We start from the raw sequence: 21,452 nt of genomic DNA, 5'->3' as shown, positions 1-21,452 counted from the left end.
AAAAATAATAAGTTATATATATTTGGGAAACAAAAATTTTTTGATAGATAATGTGTAACAGAAAAAACCCTTGTAGTCGGAAAATTTGCTGCGTCATTTACATATTATATATTATTCCTTGAGTAAGTATTGTAGTATTATGTACCTTATTTGGAAAAGTAAGAGTGGAGATTTTTGTAATACACGGCCGCGTTTGATCATCATCAACGAAATTCTCGATTAGGAGCTCAAATGAGTATCATTAATTTAGAACATCGTTTTCTCTTTAATTTTTTTTTAATTTTAGACTTTAGAACACTTTTATACTCTTTGATACTCTTTGTCAATGAAATAAAGATGATTTCAAAATCAACAATACCCTGAATTACAATATTTTAATATTATGGTAGTTAGATTCTTTTTAAATGGGAATAATTTTGATTATTATATTAATATTATATTTAAAATATAGTAAAATATGGTCATGTACTCATGTTATATAAAAAAGGAAAATTAAAAATGAATATATAAAAATAACGAAACGAAGCATGAATAATTCATAATAATTTGATCACTTACATATTACACTATAATTAGAATGAGTTTAGAAATAATAATTATTTTTTAATAATATAATCATAAATGTCGACTTGTGGAATTTCTAATTTTTGACATTCATTATAAAAATTAATAATTTATTTTTGAAAATGAAATCATCGGGAAAATCTTTATATGTTTAGCGTAAATAAATTGTATCAACTAACTAAATAGGAAAGAACATGATCTAAAATGTCGTTCACTTTCTTGTTCTGGTTAATCATATTGGAATACACAATATTTTTTGACGTATTTCAAAAAATATTTCAGAATTCTTCAAGAAATGTTTTTAAATATTTATGAAGCCCAACCTGGGTTTAGACTTGAAGATCTTTAAAAATAGAGAAAAAATAAACATATGTAATATATGTAATATATGTAATATATGTAATGCATGTATAACAAATATAAATCTAATATTCATTATTACATTCATAGTATTTGGTATTTACAATGAAATCGATATATTTATTTTATGTAACCATAAACAATAACAAAAAATATGAAATTTATGAAAATTTACGAAAATTACAATATATTATATATTATTTATTACCTTCTGATCTTTTTTTTTTTTAATTAATTAATTATTGTCTATGAACTCTATAATTAGATCTTTTGACATCAATTTTGAATGCATAAATTAAACTATATTTTTCTTTATTGAAAGATATTTGACTGCGCCAAATATTATATAAAATGTATTATTCTTTCTAGTTAGAATATTATGATCATCCTAACATATGCCATCGATATTCTAAAAATAATATTATGCTTTGGTAAATCTACTCATACGGATAATTGTTGATTATGTTAGACCAATAAATTATGGTGCTTGTCTTTATTCATTATTAGTTCCATTTCTAATCAGGGAAAATTCATCTTAAATTAAACCTAAATTTTATGAATTGATATCATACCACTTTTTAGTTATGGCATGATTTTTAGAGTTCACCCCAATTTTTAATATATCGACAGTGTCAATCTTAAAAAATAACAAATAATATCATTTTCTCAAGAAATTCGCTACTATAAATTTATAATATATGTCATGATTTTTACGATTTCTCCCATAATTATAAATTTTTAGTTATATGACATGATTTTTACGATTTTACCCCAATTTTTTTTTTTAAAGTGTCAATCTTAGAAGTTGCGAAACCTACGGTTGAAAGCATGATATTATCAATAAAAGTTTCTTTAACAAAGCAGCATACGTTCATGAAATTAAGCCTTTTTCAATCAATAACTGAAGAAACTACCTTATAACAAGTTAAAACAAATATTATTTCTATCGAATTTTTCTTAAATTCTTTATTTTACAATATTTTGGTATCGGCATTTCTTAAAATGGTTAATGTCGATTCAGGATAAACTTGAACTTATTTTGAAATTCATGCATGAACATTTTTCAAAAACTAATCATAGGTGCAGTTTTATACAATAGGATTTTTTTTTTGATATTATTATTAATAAAATTTTACAAATCTTTATCAAATCAATAATAGGATTTCCATACATTTTTCACTCTAAGTGAATCTAATTCGAGATTCATGATAAAGATAAACAGTTCCAAAATTAAGTTCTTGGAATCGAAAAACCTTCTCTATGTAAATGCTGTAAATCTTCTTTTTTGGAATTTGTTGAACCCATAAAATCGTAAATCTGTAAAATCAATCCCCAAAGAACCGTCTTGTTAATCATTTTGTGTTTTTTTTTCAGCATTGTTGTGCGGAATAGACTTTAACCGTATTAAATTAGATTTGACCAATTAATTTTCAAAGATTAGTAATCCTATACCATTTTTTTTTAAGATCGGCGATAATCAACATTAATTAAAGATTTGTACTAATGAAATTGTAGTGTTAAAATTTATTAATAAAATTTTATTATTATTATTTTTTTTTTTTGGATTCAAAGCATCAAACAAGCAATCCGTCTATCCGTCATGGCAATATTATAAAAATCCTCGCGAATTTCTGCGGTTTATCCGTCGGTTATCCGATTCGATCATGGTAACATTGATTTCGATTTCATCGTTTCGCCGAAATCCCGAAATCCCGAAATTATCTTCCATATTTACTTAATAGCCGAAATTATATCCGAAATTATTTGAATTCTATAATTATTTTAAAATTTTTTTATATAAAAAATATTTCAAAAATAATCCCGAAATTATATAAAAAATATTTCAAATAATCCCGAAATTTTATATAAAAAAAATATTACAAACATAATCCCGAAATTATATAAATAAATATTTCAAAAATAATAAACACTATGGAGTCAAAATTATAAAATTAATATATAAATAGCGAAATCACATTTTTTAAAAAAATCAATTTAGGAGCCATATATGGGCGGATTGCAATACCATGATAATTAATTAATAAATAAATTATCCATTACTAACATTTATTACATTATTAACATTTACTACGATAATTAATTAATTAATAAATTACCTGTTGGCTGTTACTAACAATTACTACATTATTACAGTGGTATAAGATTCTAGTGAATTTTACGTCCCTTGACTTCAGCCATTGATTGTGGCGTTACGGCTGAATATGATCTTTTCATATGAATAATTCAGATCTCACATCCCTTTTAATTATTTGCCATGGTAGAAATAACAAGAGAATCGTTGTTAATTACTCTAACTTTATTCAAAATTACGGTGTGGCTAGCGTAACTAGCGTAGGTAATAAATTTACTTCGTTGTATATTATACTCATTAATTCATTAATTAGTAGTTTCACTATACTTCAGGTAATGTGAGAATTTTAATCACATCAAATTATTACCAGAACATATCCCTGAAGTGTATTCTTTTGGAATGTTCACGTAATTTACGTGTCTTGATTTCTGAAGATAACGTTCTTCATAGCATCCTTAAAATTATTGCTTTGTGTTTCTTTATATAAACTAATGCTCAGAACAGAAAGGACAGTCAGATAGTTTCTTGTAAACAAGGAAATACGAACCGTATTAGGATGATACAACTTTAATTAAACCTGCATTCTCAGACTCATTAAAAAGATATTACCTTTCTAACTCCCCACGTGTAAGATGAGAATAGTTAACGTAAATAAGTAATATTGGTCGCAATAATTCACGTTATTCGTCTTTATCGTTGCATTTCTGTTACAGAGTAGTCACTTTTTATGATTAATCGTAAGGAATTACTGCATAATTTATAATTGGAATTATAATTTTTATATGATATAAATTTTGGCCAAAATTATAAAATATTTTCCTAAATTATATGTTTATTAAAGCACTGTGTAATTTAGGGAGTGCTATGTATTTTTAAGGGGTCATGCAATATTATGCGGCCATAAATATTTATATACCACTACACATAACTTTCGCTTTTTTGTTTTCATTTTCTCTTTCTTCTAAGTTTTATACACCGAACTTATAAAAAATTAAGAAAAAAGTTAGTTATATAAAGGTCGTTGTATTCACTGTATTCAGTTTTGAACGAATAATAATCTTTTATCCCATCAGTATTATGTATACACCGATGGATTTTTTTGTAAATTATTCCACCGGTATAAAAAAAGTATAAAAAACATATCGGCGGATATGTTCGTTTGCATGTGATAATTTAATAGTGTTTGATTCCCATTACTATGTATGCAACGGCCCCATACGAGTATAAAATCCATCGGTGTATACAATGAGATAAACCTATTATTCCATGGGTATCTAATAAATACCCCTCCCTTCGGGAGGGCCCCCAAGGCATCGGTGAATATTTCACTTATTCATTGATACCCATGGAATAACAAGTATTTATTTTGGCCATATTTCAGTATTGAAAATATCTAATTTTCTATTTCTTTTATTTATGTTCGATACCAAAACATTCCTTTATTTCGCTGGTAAAAATTGTTAAAAATTTAGGGTTCACAAAGAGACAACAGTCACCAAAATCCGAATACTGCGCCATAAAAATGGTTTTTTTTTTTACCCCTGGGCTAACTATATAGCACCACCCATTATGATTAAATGCAACAAAACGCCATCAATGACATCATTGTAACAGCTGTACCTCGAAGACGGTGATACCAAAAATACTCTAAAGATATTATTGGATGACAAGATATCACAAATAATAAATTATTATGACCCTCGAGAACTTGATATTCTTCCTGTGACTATTGGCTCTGGAGGATCTGCTACAGTTTATACTGCAAATTGGAAGAATACATTAACAATACATGTTATTAAAAGATTTCGCAATGATTCTATGAGAGATATGAAAGAGATCATTATTAATGAGGTTTAATTTTGTAATTTTTGTTACATAAATATATGACATGTAGATAAATTATAGCTCTATTAATTTTAGGTTTATTTAATGGGAATGGTTAATCGGCATCCAAATATAATCAAAATTTATGGAGTTACGAAATTCAAAGGTAAAATAATGAATTTAGAATATAGTTGCCATTAGTTTTACCCCGCAAATGGAACAAATCGTTCTGAAGGAACTGGAGACATGTTATCAACAAATACTTAAAAGTATTGTATATTTATTAGATGAACCAAATTATTCGCTCGTTCTGGAATATGCAGATAGTGGAACATTAGGAAAATATTTAAAGAATAATATTACGACGTTTAAGTGGCAAGATCAAATGAAATTTGCTAATGAAATGGCAAGTGCGATTTTATGTCTACATGATAATGAAATTATACATGGGGATCTTGTAAGTCAATAAATTTTTTAATATATATTCGTTTTCATAATTTTGTGTTTATTATAATTAATACATTTTTTTTTTAGCATCCCAGCAATGTCTTAATACATCAACGTACGATAAAAATAGCAGATTTTGGATGTTCACGTTTACACGGATCGGTTATCAACAAAAAAGAAAAACCATATGGCGTAATGCGGTACATGGATCCAAAAATTCTTAAGGATCATTCGTATGATTTAACCAAAAAATCTGATATATATAGCTTAGCGGTATTATTATGGCAATTAACAAGTTGCAAACTACCTTTCGAATCTGAGACTGATGACGATGTTCTAAAAATCTGCATTATAAATGGTAAAAGAGAAATTCCTATTAAAGAAACAAACGATGAATATGTTGAGCTTTATCAAAGTAAGTATAAAAATTAGTAAAGATAAACAGTATATTATTTTTTTTGTAAAATACATATCTAATCTTTATATATTTTATATAGAATGCTGGGAATTTGAACCAAAGGACAGGCCAGATATTTCGGAAATAGTTTCTACTCTTAAGAGTATTAACTCCGAAAAAAATAAAACTATCAAGTCTGAAGAAAATGAAATAACAAAAGAATTAGAAAACGACAATTTATCGTGTCAAATTAGAAATTACTAGATATTTCATATTTTCTTTAAAACATTTTATTTATTATTTCTGTTTCTTTTTTTTTATATTATGTTGTTGGACAAATGTTAAATAAAAAAAAGTACAATTCTATAGAAATCCATGTACTGTATATTGTAATTATTGAGAAATAATAGAAATAATAGAGCATAAGAAGAAAATGCTTTTAACGAGTACAGAATTGATATATGGATTAACGTTAACAAAGTTATGCAGGAAAGTATCGAAGAAATTACTCCAATATTTCTCCAGACGTCTGATTTTCCTAATACGTGTTAAATAACTTAAATTAAATCGTTGCAGGAAATGATGGTTGTTAGTTTCTATGTGATATCTCGGCCTAAACTACTTTATCAAAGAATTGGATGCGCTTTTATATTTTAAAGTAACAATAATTTTCATTTAATATAAATTATAAGCTGACAGATGGTTAATCTATTTTTTTTTTTAAGATTTTAGCAAATTGGTATAATGCTAATTCTAGTGAAAATAAAATTTAACAAAAAAGTATTATAAATGATAAACTGCAAAATTCTGCCAAAATTATAGTAAAATCTTGCTGAAACTTATAATTTTAATAATAAATGTTCTTTTGATAATAAAATATTAATTTAAAATACAGTCAGACCTCCATAATTGCACATCCCTTGAAACCATATGCATAATTTTCAAAATAGTACATTTAAGAGAGTGTGCATTTATAGAGGTAAAATAATTAGAGATCATATAAACTTGAGACCAAACCAGAGGGTGTATGAGTGCAATTATAGAAAGTGCAGTTAGAGATCTGACTGTAATTATTTCTTAAAATTTTTATATTCTTTAAAAAAATTTTTTGCATAGAAATTTTTTATAAAAGAAAAATATTTTTAAAATTAAACATAAATATTAAAAACACTTATAAAAAAACTAAAAAATATATAGAATATTATTTAATATAAATTTATTTTTTGTATTAAAATATGTAATTAGATATATTAGATTTATTAACTTTTTATATTAATGTAAAAAAAAACCAGAAAGTTTAAAATTTTAATTTAATAATAAATATACTATTTGGAATAATAAAATAAGACTTTTATTAAAAGAAATTATATTTATATTATTAATAAATAATTACTATTAAATTATTGAAAAATATAACTAAAGACTTTTATATTAAGACAAAATATTATCAATTTAATAAATTATTGTTAAAAATCAAATCAATCAATTAAAATATTTTAAAATTGGTTAATTGACTAGAAAATAGTAACCATTGATGCATTTGAAGCATTATAAATCATATGCCCATAAATTTAAACTATAAACTATAAAATGTAAAAAATCAACAACACAACAATTAAAAACTCAGTGCTATTTTTGAAATTAATTGGTTTATTTTTTTATTTTTTATTTATTTTTATTTTGATTTTTATTTTAAAAATAAATACAAATTAAAAAACATAAAAAACATGTAAAAATTATATAAGAAATTAAAAAATTTATTTGTTATTTTTTGAATGGCATAAAAAACTTAAGAAATATTAAGAAATTTTAAAGGACATAAAAATTTTTTTTAAGAAATTTTAAATTAGAGGATATAAACAAAAAGTATTATACATATAAATAAATTTAAGATTATACCTGATCCTAAGATTTTATTAATCATATACACATATAGACAGATAACACATGTATGATTTGAATAGAATGGAGCTAAACTGGTTTTTGAATTTGGCAAAACGTCTAAACCTCAGTTTTGCCAAAATTTTATTAATATTTTAATATAGTTTTGTCAAGTTTCGTGTTTACTATAGGTTTCACTCGCAACCTTATATATTTCAGACAATTAATTTAATTAATTTAACCAATTAATTAATAATAATTCCTGATATTTATAAAATTTATTAAAAATTTAAAAAATTTGAATTTAAAATTTTTATAAGTTTATAAATAATTTAAATTTTAGAAAATTTATTAATAAAATTTAAATATATTTTATATACTAATATTATTTTAAAAAGTTTAAAAATAATCACTGCTTCACTGGTAATTTTTAATATAATTATATTAAAAAATTACTAGTAATTTAGATTAGATTATAAAGGTAATTTTAAGTAATTTTATAATTTAATAGTAATTTTACAATCAATGGTTCTTCTAATTTAATAATAACTTTATAATTTAATAGTAACTTCATAATTTAAATATATAATCTAATAGTGACTTTATAACTTAATTATATAATTTAATATATAATAATTTTATAATTTACTGGTAACACTTTATTTTACAACTTTTTAGTTTAATTCCTATTATATTATAATAGATAATAATACAATTTAACAGTAATTTTATAATTTAACAGTAATGGTATTTCTTTAATCTAATAGTAATTTTATAATCTAATGATTATATAGATGCTTTCCTTTTATACTTATTTCTTTTATAATACTATAAGTGGATTTATTTAATTATTTATTAAAGTATTATAGTAAAATACATATTTTATTTAAAAAAATATTTTAGAATTCCATTCTTTTATTTTTATTTAATCTTTAGTATTATATGAAAGAAGGTTTATATCACTTTCTTTTTTTGATTTTTTGTTAAAAACTATTTATAATTGTCTGTAAATTTATAATAACCTCATTTTAGTAAAATTAATCAAAAGTTTATAAAGTATGATAGTAAAATAGCCAACAAAAAAAAATATAGGAAGTGCAAATTAGGCGACACAAAGTAGTAAAAATGGTTTTCATAGTCCGGCCGGATCAGTTTTGTTAAGTCTTAAAAAAAAATTTTTATATTATTACTATGCTGGGTGAGAATTTTTTAAAAATTAAAAAAAAATTTCGCATATAAAATTTTTGAAAAAAAAAATTAAAAGCCGGGTTACCGGGTTATTGATGAAATTTTTATATTATGAAAACCATAAAATCAAGTTTGTATGGCTTCATCAGACACTGGTAAAAAAATGATTTATCACTACCTTTTATCTTACAGCATGTAGATGCTGAAAATGTAGAAAATCATACACATAATACACATATCATACACATATCAGGTACTAATATATATATCATACATATATCAGGTACCTGATAGGTATACTATATATATAGCACGATATGCGTACGTTTATATGTATGTATTTGATTTTCTACATTTCGAGCATTCGATATATTGTAAGATACGTGTAGGATATGCTATGTAGATAGACCATTTTTTTACCAGCGTAGAAGTTATTTATTCGAAAAAGCCTAAGAAAAGTTATAGGATTTAATTATTTAAGTATTTTAAAAAAGGAAAAAGGTTTCTTCACTTAATAAAATTTTTGAATTCTAAATAAAAAAAATAAATACTGTAAAGTCCCAAATATAAGCAACCTTTTTTTGCTTATATTTGGGTAAATTTATATATTTAGTATATTGTAGTATTGGCCAAAATTATCATAGTGTTGGTCAAGGGTGCTTACTTTCGGGTAATATAAAAATCTGGGGATGCTTATATTCAGGAAGTACTTATAATCAGGACTTTACGGTATTAGCTTTATACCTTATATAGAATTAATTAATATATATATAATGACTAAAAAATATTATGATTTGTAAAAATAATAATAGTATAAATAATTGTAACAACTATACAACTTTATTAAAAATATTTTCAATAATAATAGTAATAATTGATTAGTATTGTTAAAAAAAGTAAAGTTTTTCTTTTTTAATAAAATTACAGAATTAGTAAAAAATTTAACAATTATTTATTTGCTAATTATAGAGTTATTTTAAAATTCTATTAGAGAAAAGTATTAAACTATTGATATTTTTGTATAAAATCTTTCTAAAATTATATATATCAAGATATAGTCAATCTCTTTATAGTCACACATTTGGGACATCCATATTTGCGATTATAAAGAGATGCGACTATATAAAAAATTTCTTATATTTGTATATCATAATTCCGGCCAAAAATTAACATAATTTTAGCCAGAATTATACTTAAAACTTTATTGTATCATAACTTCGCCAATATTAATCGTAGAGAGATGATCTTACCGCTAAGTAGGGTGTCCAGGATGGGTTGATCACGATTTTATCACGATTTTGGCAATTTTTTTGCGATTTTATCACGGTCACGATTTTTAACAAAAATTTGCGATTTTCACGACTTTTTAATTTGATTGGATAATCTTTATTGATTTCAATTGGACAATCAATAAAATCTTTTTTTTTAGCCGAAAAAATTTCTAATCCTAACCATTTTTGTTCTAATTTTTTTTTCTATAAAAGGTTGCTCCAGCATATACGTTTATCATTACAAAGTGCAGAGTATCAAGAGAATTATATTGTACAAGGCAATGTGCTGTGGTGTCGATTTTGCAATACAGGAAAGTGAACATAAAAGAAAAGATATTGTAGATAAACATCTTCGTACAGTAAAACACCTTAAGAATAAAACTACCGATATTAATTCGCCAATTCGAAGAACTATACCATCATTTGAAAATACAATAAGTGAAAGAGAAAAGTTAATACTGATGTAGTGGCTGCTTTCACATCTGCAGATATTCCTTTGAGAAGATTGAAAAATTAAAACCATTTTTACTAAAATATTGTAAAAACGGTATGAATTTTATATTTTAAATTAAACTAACTTTACTTTATTACAATAATTTACTTATATAATTATTTCCATTTGCATTTTTATTTTTATAGGAGGCTTAATTACTGAAGCAAATCAGCTTCGTGAAAAATATCTTCCATTATCGTATGAAATAGAATTTCAAAAATTGAAGACAGTTATAGTTAACAAAAGTATTTGCTTAACAATTGATGAGACTACTGACCGTCGTGGCTCAATGCTGTTAATATTTTATTTAGCTTTGATAACCAAACTAAATTAGCTAACAAATTTTATACCTAATGTTAATGCCTCAATGATTTCTCAATTTGTTATAGATACAATTCATCTATATAATATTCCCTATCAAAACGTTATTTTTTTTATATCTGACAATGCTTCATATATGAAATTGGCATATTCCCATTTATCTCCTTTTTTACCAAAAATGAAACACAATTGTTCGCCTCGGCACACATCCTTAATCTAATTGGTGAAACTTGGATTGATTTTCAAAAATTTGAATTAGTTGACAGATTGGTTTCTAATTTCAAAGCAATTTTTGTTTATAATTCACAAAGAAAAATTCGTTGGAAGGAGCATTTACTGCGAAATAATGTTGAATCTCCTACTTTAGCTCCATTACCTGTGAAAACGTGGTGGAACTCCTGGTTTTCATTTTTATATTGGATCAAACCTATATATCCTCATGTAATTACATTTATTAATACAGAATATTCTATCAATCATGATTCAAAAGCTATCCGGTATCTTCAGACTTTTTGCGAACATCATGATCATGTTTCATACGTTGAAATTTTTATATTTTTTATTACATACAATTGTGGCAGGTAAGAAAATAAATTATTAGCTATAACTTCATTAATTTTATTATACTTATCATTTATTGAATTTTATTCAGATTGTTTAATGATTTGGAATTCTTTAAAATACGAAACAAAGCTATAGCTCCCTTTGTTTATTCACGAATAATAAACCTTCAAGCTTTTCTTTCATCAGGAAGAAGGAATCCTCCAGTTTCAAATGAAATAGAACAAATTTTCAATGAAAGAAATTATGATAGAGAACCATTTATCTCATTATTTTCTAAGGCTTTTGTGTTGGCTTATGAAAAGTGTGAAAAACATATATCTAATCATCCAGCTTTACCATTATTTAGAGCGATACAATCCTTTGATCCAAGATTTATTCAGTCCAATACGGCACATCATAATATGGGAGACTATAGAATTATTGAAGAATTTCAATTTCCTATGGATATTTTAATACAAGAATGGGGTATTTACTGTGGATTAAATAAATCTGTTGAAGAATTTGAAAATTTAGATGTATATTGGCGAGGTAAATCGCATTTATTACCGGAACTTAGTTCATTAGCTTTGAGATATATATGGTTACCAGTATCTGGTGTAGATATTGAACGTAGTTTTTCTAGTTACAAAAGTATATTATCGGATAGAAGAGTGGCGCTTAAAGAAGAAAGCATTAAAATGCTTAATTTTCTTTATTTTAATCTGAATGGTAATATTGATATTAATTTGCTAGTTAGGGAATAGTTTATAGATGAAATTTTTGTAAAGACGAAAAATTGTAAATAAAATAATAAAAATAAAAATTGTAAGTTTTTTAATGTTAATTCTGGTCGAAATTATGTTAATTTCGGCCAAAATTATAATCGCGATTTTCGCGATAAAATCGTGAAAATCACACGCGATTTTTAGACCATTACGACAACCCATCCTGGACACCCTACCGCTAAGGTTGCTTGCCAAAACCTCTCCAAAATCCTGCGATAAATTTCGGCAAGATTTTACTATATGTTTACTATAGTTTCGGCAGGGTTTCAGCAGTTTTAGCAAATGGGGGTTTCGGCATTTCGGCAAAGTTTTGGCAGGATTTTTAATATGATTTAATATAGTTTCGGCATTTTCCGTATAGGTTTCGGCAGTTATTAAGAAGGTTTCGGCAAGCAACCTTACTTACCGCCATTCGATTTGTCTTGATGAGACAGTTCTAATGGTATAAAATACGTCGAAATCCAATCACTAGATTAATTTCCAAAATTAAAAAAATATTAATGGTTTTTGTATAATAACTCTGCCAATATTGATCCTAGAAAGATGATCTTACTACCATTCGATTCGTCTTGATGAGACGAATCTAATGGTATAAGATACATCGAAATCCAATCACTAGATCAATTTCTGAAATTAAAAAATATTAAATGGTTTTTAAGTAATAACTCCGTCAATATTGCTCACAGAGAGATGAGCTTACCACCATTCGATTCGTCTCGATGAGGCGATTCCAACGAGCTATAAATCGTCTTTTTACAATCACTAGGTACCGAGAAATCTGGTAAAATGTTAAATGGCGCAGTAAACGTAAATCAAGAAATATTATAATGTCGATGTTTAACATTTTGTTGAATAACTCGTCAGTCAGTGATCAGAAAAGAATAAAACTACCACCATTCGATTCGTCTCAGTGAGACGATTCTAACAAGCTATGATACATCTTTGTACGATTATTAGATGCCAAGTTATTTAATATATTCTTTATATAACTGTGATTATAAACGGTTTTTTTTAATATAAGATTTTTGAGGATAGGTGTGATAGTGACTATAGATAGATTGTGACTATATAGGATAGATTTTAATAATAAAGTGTTTTGAACATTCAACTGGTGTGACTATATAGTAGAATGTGACTATAACGGGAGTGACTATAGAGGGAGTTGACTGTATATATATATATATTTTTTTATAATTTAATGGTTTATATATGCTTACACCCTATAAAAAGTATTTATATTTAAAATATAATTAAAAACTTTTTAAAATATACTTAAAATATATTTAAAATATATTTAATTTAAAAATTGCGAAATACTTATAATATACTTAAAATGTATTTAAAATTATTTTAAAATATATTTCTAATATATTTAATTTTTGCCCAAATACTTAAAATATACTTAAATTATATTTAAATTAAAATTTAAGTATATTATAGATATATTTTTTACATACTTAAAATATTCTTATAATATATTTCATAATATATTTTAAATATATTTTAAGTATGTAAAAAATATACTTATAATAATCTTATAATATACTTAAATTTTAATTTAAATATAATTTAAATATATTTTAAGTATATGGGCAAAAAATTAAATATATTAGACATATATTTTAAGATAATTTTAAGTATATTTTAGATATATTAAAAATATATTATAAGTATTTTGCAATTTTTAAATTAAGTATATTTTAAATATATTTTAAGTATATTTTAAGTATAATACTTTTTATAGGGACATTAAAATTAGTTAACAATAATGAAAACTATTTTCTAAATTAGCTATATCCACCTGTATGGATGCAACCATCAAATTTCTCCAAGTAGCCATATTACCATTATATTAACATTAAAAACAAATAAAAACAAAAGCCAAACCCCTTCATAATCCCTACAAAGTTCTCATATAGAGGAGGAGTAAAAGCCCACAGCGGTAGGAGATGCACTTCCTAATGCTATGGTATTTCACTAAATCCAAGCGGATACACCAGATCCAGCTAATGACATTGTAAGCAATCTAATATTAGTACTTTTGATGGATCAACTGCTAATCAACTTGATTAGTAAAAATTAAAAACTAAAATTCACCAATCCTATCAGCCTCCCTATATTAACCGATCTACATAAATCCAAAAAAATTAAGTAACACCAAACCTCCAGCCCAGATGATCAACATTCCAATACCCCCAGTTTCCCAAAAGGAAAACCGATATAAAAATGCCAAAATTTCAGGAAAAAAAAAAACAAAAAAAACAAAAAACAAAAATGAAAGTCATAACTTCAGAAAACCCTTAAGGGAAAAACTGAGTAAAGAAGGTAATAAACACCAAGCCTCCGTCTACAACTACAACTTCTATAACTTCAACTAATAAAAAAGAAAAAGCCTGCTTCCTAAGTGGCACCATTAACATCAACTGATACTCCATGAAAAAAACTTTCGCCATACTTCCAAAAGTAAAGAAACTAACAGGAAAGCTTCACACTAGTGCAGAGTTCAAAGCCCAGCCACCCAATGCATAACTGTTACAACTTTTAGGAACCCAGTGGAAGAAAAGCTTCGCAGAAGTAAGATTACTTTTGATGAGAACTGCTCCATAGTTTTGTAACTTCACCAAAACTTTGAGTTAAAAGCCCATTCGAGTTTTAAAAGAATGACCGAGAAGTCTAAAATAAATAATAAAAGCACTTTACAACCACTTGAATAAGAAAAACCAAAGTTTTTCCTTCAGCAACTTCCGCTGGAAAAATGGTTAAGTGATCGGCAGGTGAGAAATGTAGTCGATCCCTATATATCAATATATTTAAAGTATACTATATTTTTTTTTCAATATTAACTAAAAATTTTGTATAATATTTCAAAAAAAATGAATAGCAATATCTAAAATATCTAGATGAAAAACTGAATATGATAATAGATGCATGGTATAATAATTCAAATGAGTATAATATAGAATATTTTACACAGTAAATATAAATCAAATTTTAAAAACTTTAATATTTCTTAAACAACAAATGGATTATTTATTTAAATATCCAGATTAACTGGCAACTTAGATAATAATTTGAAAGAAAAAACCTGAAAATTGTTCTATAGTATTAACAATTTTTTTGGATTAGAGAGTAAAAAAGTTTTTGTTTAGAATAATAATATTAATAGATTTTACAGAAATTAAAATAAAGTTATTGATTTTATAATAGAAATTCAATTTAATGAATCTTTACATATTTCTATAAAACACAAATGGAAATTTGTTGAGAAGAGTGGAACTCTTATGGGATTATAATGACAACTATATTGAAACAGTAAAGATAAGACCTTCCAATAAAGATATATGCAATTTATACAGATATACAAAAAAAATGCCTCTATATAAGAATTGTTGGTTGACAATAAAGCATAATATAAAAAAAATCTGCTCACTTTTTTTAACTTATTAAAAAGTCAATATTAATTTTATGATGAGACAAACAAAAATATTCTGCATGATCATAAAGTTGAAAGATTTGCTAAACTTTATAATTTTATTAATGTTTGTATTTTTCAAGTGATAAATGATAATACATTCTTTTGGTTAAAAGACTTTGATGGCATTATTTACTTATAGTTTTGGTACTGATGAACTGATGATATATGGAAGATGTGATATGAAAGAGGTTCTAATAAACTTTTCTTTCACCAAGAAATCTTTACTATATCAATGAGTATACTCATAAATTTATATCAGTAAAAAAGCTAAAGAAGCTATTGATGAGTGATATAAAGAAGCTAAAGAAACTGAGATTGTGATAAATGCTGATTAGCTACTAATAAAAAAATGAAAAGAAAGGTTCAAAAAAAAGGTGGGAAACAAAGAAGTGATTTATTTACCATTTATTTATATAATTATTATAGTGTTTGCTTTTTCTTTTAATTAATTCTTTTAATTAATGTAATAAAGATATGCGAATTTAACTTTACAATACACCCAAAGCCTAATATGGCGAAAATTATGTAATATAACATATAGCAGTGATTCTTTTGCAATGTATATGACATGCTTTCATAGGCCATTTAATGTGAGTCTCTGTGCCATACTAATTCATTGCTTTCTTACACAAATGAACAAATTAATGAAAACATTTCCCAGTGTTATAACTTATAACGGTATGTAATTTATTATATAATGTGCCTGACTTTTGCATTATCACATCATGGGAGCAATCAAAAATCACGTGAATATTCAGGCATTTTTGGACTAAAAGTTGGGTTAGACTTAATATATCTTTCCAAAAATCCGCGCATATCAGCATATGCTAATAAACGAGACATCCACCTGAACACTTATCTTCTTTATTCTATTCATCCATATTAATAAACCGGAACTTCAGTACGGATTATCAATTTAAGCCATCCCCTAGCACATCAAGATCATCTGACATTTTGCAAACGCGTATAAATGCGCGTAATTCTACTATTTTTCATTATCAGCGTTTTTTCGCTCATTACCAAATAAGTTTAGCAAAAATTCTCGTCACAAGTTATATTGATAGTTTTGTTAAGCACGAAAGAAGTGCCTGCGATAGAGTATAGGAAGTTATGGCGAGTCGCCATCAAGCGGCGGCTGGCCTTAATTGAAGGACTGCTCGCTTTTAGTATTTGCTTGACAGTTGACACTTCTAATTACGATAACACTTACAATTCTCCTTTTTTTCGTTAAGCAATAATAGCAATAATGGGAAAGAAAAAACATGTAAGAGTTGCCAGGAATTAAAAATAAACTGGACCTTAAACTGATTCTCCAGAACCAACTCCAATTGGATTTTTTTCGCTTAATTCATCCGCCGTCACGTATTGAAAATTAAAAAATGATTTGGTTTTGTCTTAAGTCGTAGTATAAAGGGTGATAAGCTCGATGTATGTATTTAAGCATGGCAATATTGACGAAATATAAAGTGTTTTTAATGTCTGTTCTCCCACAAATAGGAAGAAATTATACAAAGAGATTGGGAGATTGGGAGATAAGGTTAAAAGAAAAACGTATGTTTGAGTTATAGTTGCTCTAGATTCTAGCTTGCCGAATACACCACGACACAGGTCTGCGCATTCAACAAGATCTCAACTATAATTAATGTAAGTCATTTATCGGTGTGTATGAACTGGAGTTCTTTCGAAATTACTCAAAAATATTTTACTGTAGATTATCGGCGGTAGGCTGTCGCAGAAAGATCGGCCTTTTCTGTGTTATCATTATTAATGCTTTACCATTGACATGATTAGAAACGAAAGCATGATGACCCGTCGGAAATGAAACAATTATACCCTCAGAATTCATTTATAGAATTAGCCAAAGTTTCCATTGAAGAAGTTGAGATTGAAAACCAGATAGTCAAAAAATTCAGAGGGCAAGAACCAGAAAGGTGATTGGAGAGAATGATTGGAGAATGTTTTAGAGGTCAGTAAAATGGCTACCTGTAGAAATAATCGTCAAATGGTTATACTTAATTGTTGTCCTCAATAGAGAAAGTCAGAATAAAAATTGAGTCCCATGCATACGGCTATGATACGATACATTAAGTTGTTATTTTAGTAGTCAAGACATTTCATTCTATCCATGTAATAATATCAATCAATCAATTTAGCGTCAACAAAATAATTGATGTTCTCGGACTATTGATGAGACTGGATAGTCAACAAATTATTTCCGCTGTTTACCTTCCTCCAAGAAATAAGATACTATTCCATTGGTAAGCACCATTTTTCTGGAATTTTTACCACTTATAAAACCTAACTACTTATGTATTCAAACCCATAGGATCGAACATGATATCGAGTCTACACATGTATAACAACGGAAAAAAGGTCTTATATCATCAATTCATAGCCGACATGTATAGAGATGGTATCAATGAGCCCTTCACTACATTCCATGAGAACTATACACATTGGACAGGCAATCCAATGACTAAGAATTTTGTATCGCGCGCCCTGGGAGCGATTGGATTAAAGGCAAAGATGGTGATAATCAACTTTGAGGGACGCAAATGTCTTGTCAGTTTAAACAAGGGAAGAATGAAAGCGGACATAGTAGGAGTTCGTCTATCAGAGGTTGTGTTCCTCGAAATGAGCAGTGCGCCAATAGACTTCTTAAATATTCACGCTGTTGGGAATTTCGCTTTCAATTTTTGAATTCTTTGAATTAATGAAAATTGTAATACGATCTATTTTAGAGACTCAAAAAAATTGTATTATGATCTATTTTAGAGTACTCAAAGGAATTAATGAAACATCCAGCAAAATCGTCCGAATTTTCCATTCGGCACTTTATAACATAATAAATTATTAATAATGATATCAAAAAGAAACTTATTATACATAAGCAAATATGCATACCTTTAATATTTTTTTTTATGCTAATTCTCGGCGTTCTGAAGAGAAGTGCGCACATGATTTTTTACCGGGATGGCTGACCTGATTCAATCTAGCCATATTGGTCCCGAAACTTTGAATGACACACACGTGATTTTTTACCGGAATAGCTGACCCGTTCAATCTAGCCCATATTGGTCCCGAAACTTTGAATGACACGCACGTGATTTTTTACCGGAATAGCTGACCCGTTCAATCTAGCCGAAACTTTGAAGACACTTTTTCATACCCAGTATAATAATCATAAATCAGCTGTTAGGTTACATAAAAAATATACACGTGATTTACGTGACGGATCATCTAGCTTTCGTGTATATCCGACATCCGACAGTAAAACTTGTATGGTACTGTATAAACAACCTGAAATTATTTATCGTGCGAATAATATTTCAATTAAAAAAATTAAATTAAACTATAAAACAGGAATGAGAACAAGTTCTCAATAATACTGTAAATGGGCACAAAAATCTGTGTAAGTAGACGAGAATAAAGTACAAGTAAAAAACTCAAACTAAAAAAGGCACAGAAAGAGAATATTTGTACTCTCAAGATAAAAAAAACATGAATTTTTTAGGATAAAATTAAAAATTATGATTATTATATCATTATTATGATTTGTAAATCGATATTATAAAGTTTTTTAACATTATCAGTTATATATTAGATATATTAGAATGATATTTTTCTTTCTATATCAAAATTGGTTAATTGTTTATTATAATTATAACCAATAGGATCATTTCCAATGATACTTATCCGTAATCATAACGATTTCACGCTAAAATATTAAAAAGATCGGTCCGAGAATACAAAAAAAAAAGACAAGAATTTTTGGGACCATTAAGGCAAGACCGATCAGTCTTACTAATATTAAAAAATAAAATAAAGTAAATATTAATCACTAATTACAATGAGAAAGACCATCCATTCACATAGAACCATGTGAGATCTGTACACGCGAAAAAAAAATAAAAAGTTCAAAACTACAAAGACTACACCAAAAAATTGGACCCTATCATAACCAGTTCCAACGAAAACATAAAAACCTATTATTCGTTATTAACACATATATATATATTTTTTTTTTACTTTTAAATCGAAACTAATTAACTAATTATAAATATTATAATATTATCATTAAAAAAATCAAAAAAAATTTTGATTGGCCTTTTTCTATTTAGTTGGATTTTCAACATTTCTTGGGGTAATTTACAAGAAAATTAATACATATTGTAAAACTGTTACACAAAAATGTCGATGTGACGCTATAATGCATGTTCACTACCGAATATTTTTTTTCTTTCGAACAAGAGTAAAAAAAAAAAGAAATATTTTTAGTTTGAATAAAATTAACTAAATATACTTTCTTTTATCATCTTCTTAAGAAAAATAAGGGAATGATATCATTTTTTTTAAAAAAAAATAAAAAAGTTTTTTCTCTTCTTTTAGAAAATAATTGAACTTTTTGGATAAGTATTTGTTATGTACATGTGACTATCTATGTAAAAAGGGATTGAGTAACATAAAATAATATATACAGATAATGTTAAAAATCAAAAAAAAAAAAACTTGGTTTTGCATAAATTTATTGCAGATAAAAAAAAAAAGCGGAGAACTATGCATCATTTTTAAATAAGAAAAAATACGAAATAGGAATACAACAACTTAATATTCACTTAATATAGTTAACGGGTAATCGGAATACGGAAAGTCGGAAACATTTTAAAATGATTTTTTCATTTTCATTATTTTTTTCATTACGCATATAATATATTATGGAAAGTCTTGGATTAAAATAAAATTCGTGTAATTCTGACATAATAACTTTAAAAAAAAATCTTGGGAATTTTTCTTTTTTAACTGCGTTATTATTAATCGCTACGTTAAATTTCTGCGCCGCGTTTTCTTCAACGAAAAGAAAGAAAAGAAAAGAAGAAAAAAAAATGTTCAGTACTTTCAGCACTGATTTATTCCATTAAATAATTCTTTTATTTGATATGTTATTTATCGTATATTAAATAATTTCAATTTTTTTTTAAAAAAATAAAAATTATTGAAATTTTTTTTTTAAAATAAAATATAATAAATAAATAAATAAAAAAAAAAAATTTCCAAACCTTATTTTTTTTTAAAAAAAAATTATATGTATATAAAAAAAAAGTTCTTTTTTTTTTAACGATAATCTTCGTAATACATAGTCTTTCGATTTGTATTATTATTATTTCCTACAATACAACCATTTTCTTCATCATAAGCCAAAACTTTAATCATTCTACTTGGACTTCTATTCCCTTTTCCTTTACTATTACTATTATTAGTAAAATTACTATTATTACTAGTACTATTTCTTTTTCCTAAACTATTTCCATCAGCGTCAACTACAACAACATTAGGATGCATTGGTTCAAATTGTAATATTGTTCCTTCATTATGTTTTTTATGAGTACGTTTATAAATTATTATACCAATTATTATAGATAATATTATAAGTATTATAGGAATTATTATAAATAATATTATAGTCATATTTGATAAATGAAAATTGTTTGAATTATTTAAATTGGTTGAATCTGAAGAACCTGAAGAAGAATCAGTTGAATTGTATATTGTTGATATTGTTGATATCGGTATTTCTGCCGTTTCTGGTATAGTTGTTGTAGTTGGTTCCGGGAATGGTGTATTAAGAGGACAATCAATGACATTGCAATCAGGTAAAATTGATGTAGGTAATGGATTCTCGGCAAGAGATACTGGAGGAACTGGAGGAACTGGAGGAATTGGAGGAACTGTTGATGGAACGCTCGTTGTTGAAAATGGTGATGAACTCTCTGTAGGAATTGTATTTGTATTATTAACATTTGATTCTGTCAT

General features: G+C 26.1%; 2 protein-coding genes across 2 annotated transcripts; one reads left to right on the top strand and one right to left on the bottom strand.

The window, feature by feature from the left end:
- Positions 1–4,538: 4,538 nt before the first annotated feature.
- On the top strand, positions 4,539–6,068 carry OCT59_020672 (uncharacterized protein; the record flags this gene model as incomplete). Its single annotated transcript, XM_066149330.1, has 7 exons — positions 4,539–4,541; positions 4,631–4,867; positions 4,937–5,006; positions 5,128–5,297; positions 5,375–5,487; positions 5,554–5,702; positions 5,785–6,068. 7 exons carry the CDS (start codon positions 4,539–4,541, stop codon positions 5,946–5,948), a joined length of 906 nt encoding a protein of 301 aa, XP_065990244.1. The 3' UTR covers positions 5,949–6,068.
- A 14,685-nt stretch (positions 6,069–20,753) lies between these two features.
- On the bottom strand, positions 20,754–21,452 carry OCT59_020671 (uncharacterized protein; the record flags this gene model as incomplete). Its single annotated transcript, XM_025317624.2, has 1 exon — positions 20,754–21,452. One exon carries the CDS (start codon positions 21,450–21,452, stop codon positions 20,754–20,756), a length of 699 nt encoding a protein of 232 aa, XP_025177853.1.

This window comes from Rhizophagus irregularis, chromosome 3 (genome assembly GCF_026210795.1).
Source record: "Rhizophagus irregularis chromosome 3, complete sequence".
NCBI lineage: Eukaryota > Fungi > Glomeromycota > Glomeromycetes > Glomerales > Glomeraceae > Rhizophagus > Rhizophagus irregularis.
This window is presented reverse-complemented; position numbering and strand designations above follow the sequence as displayed.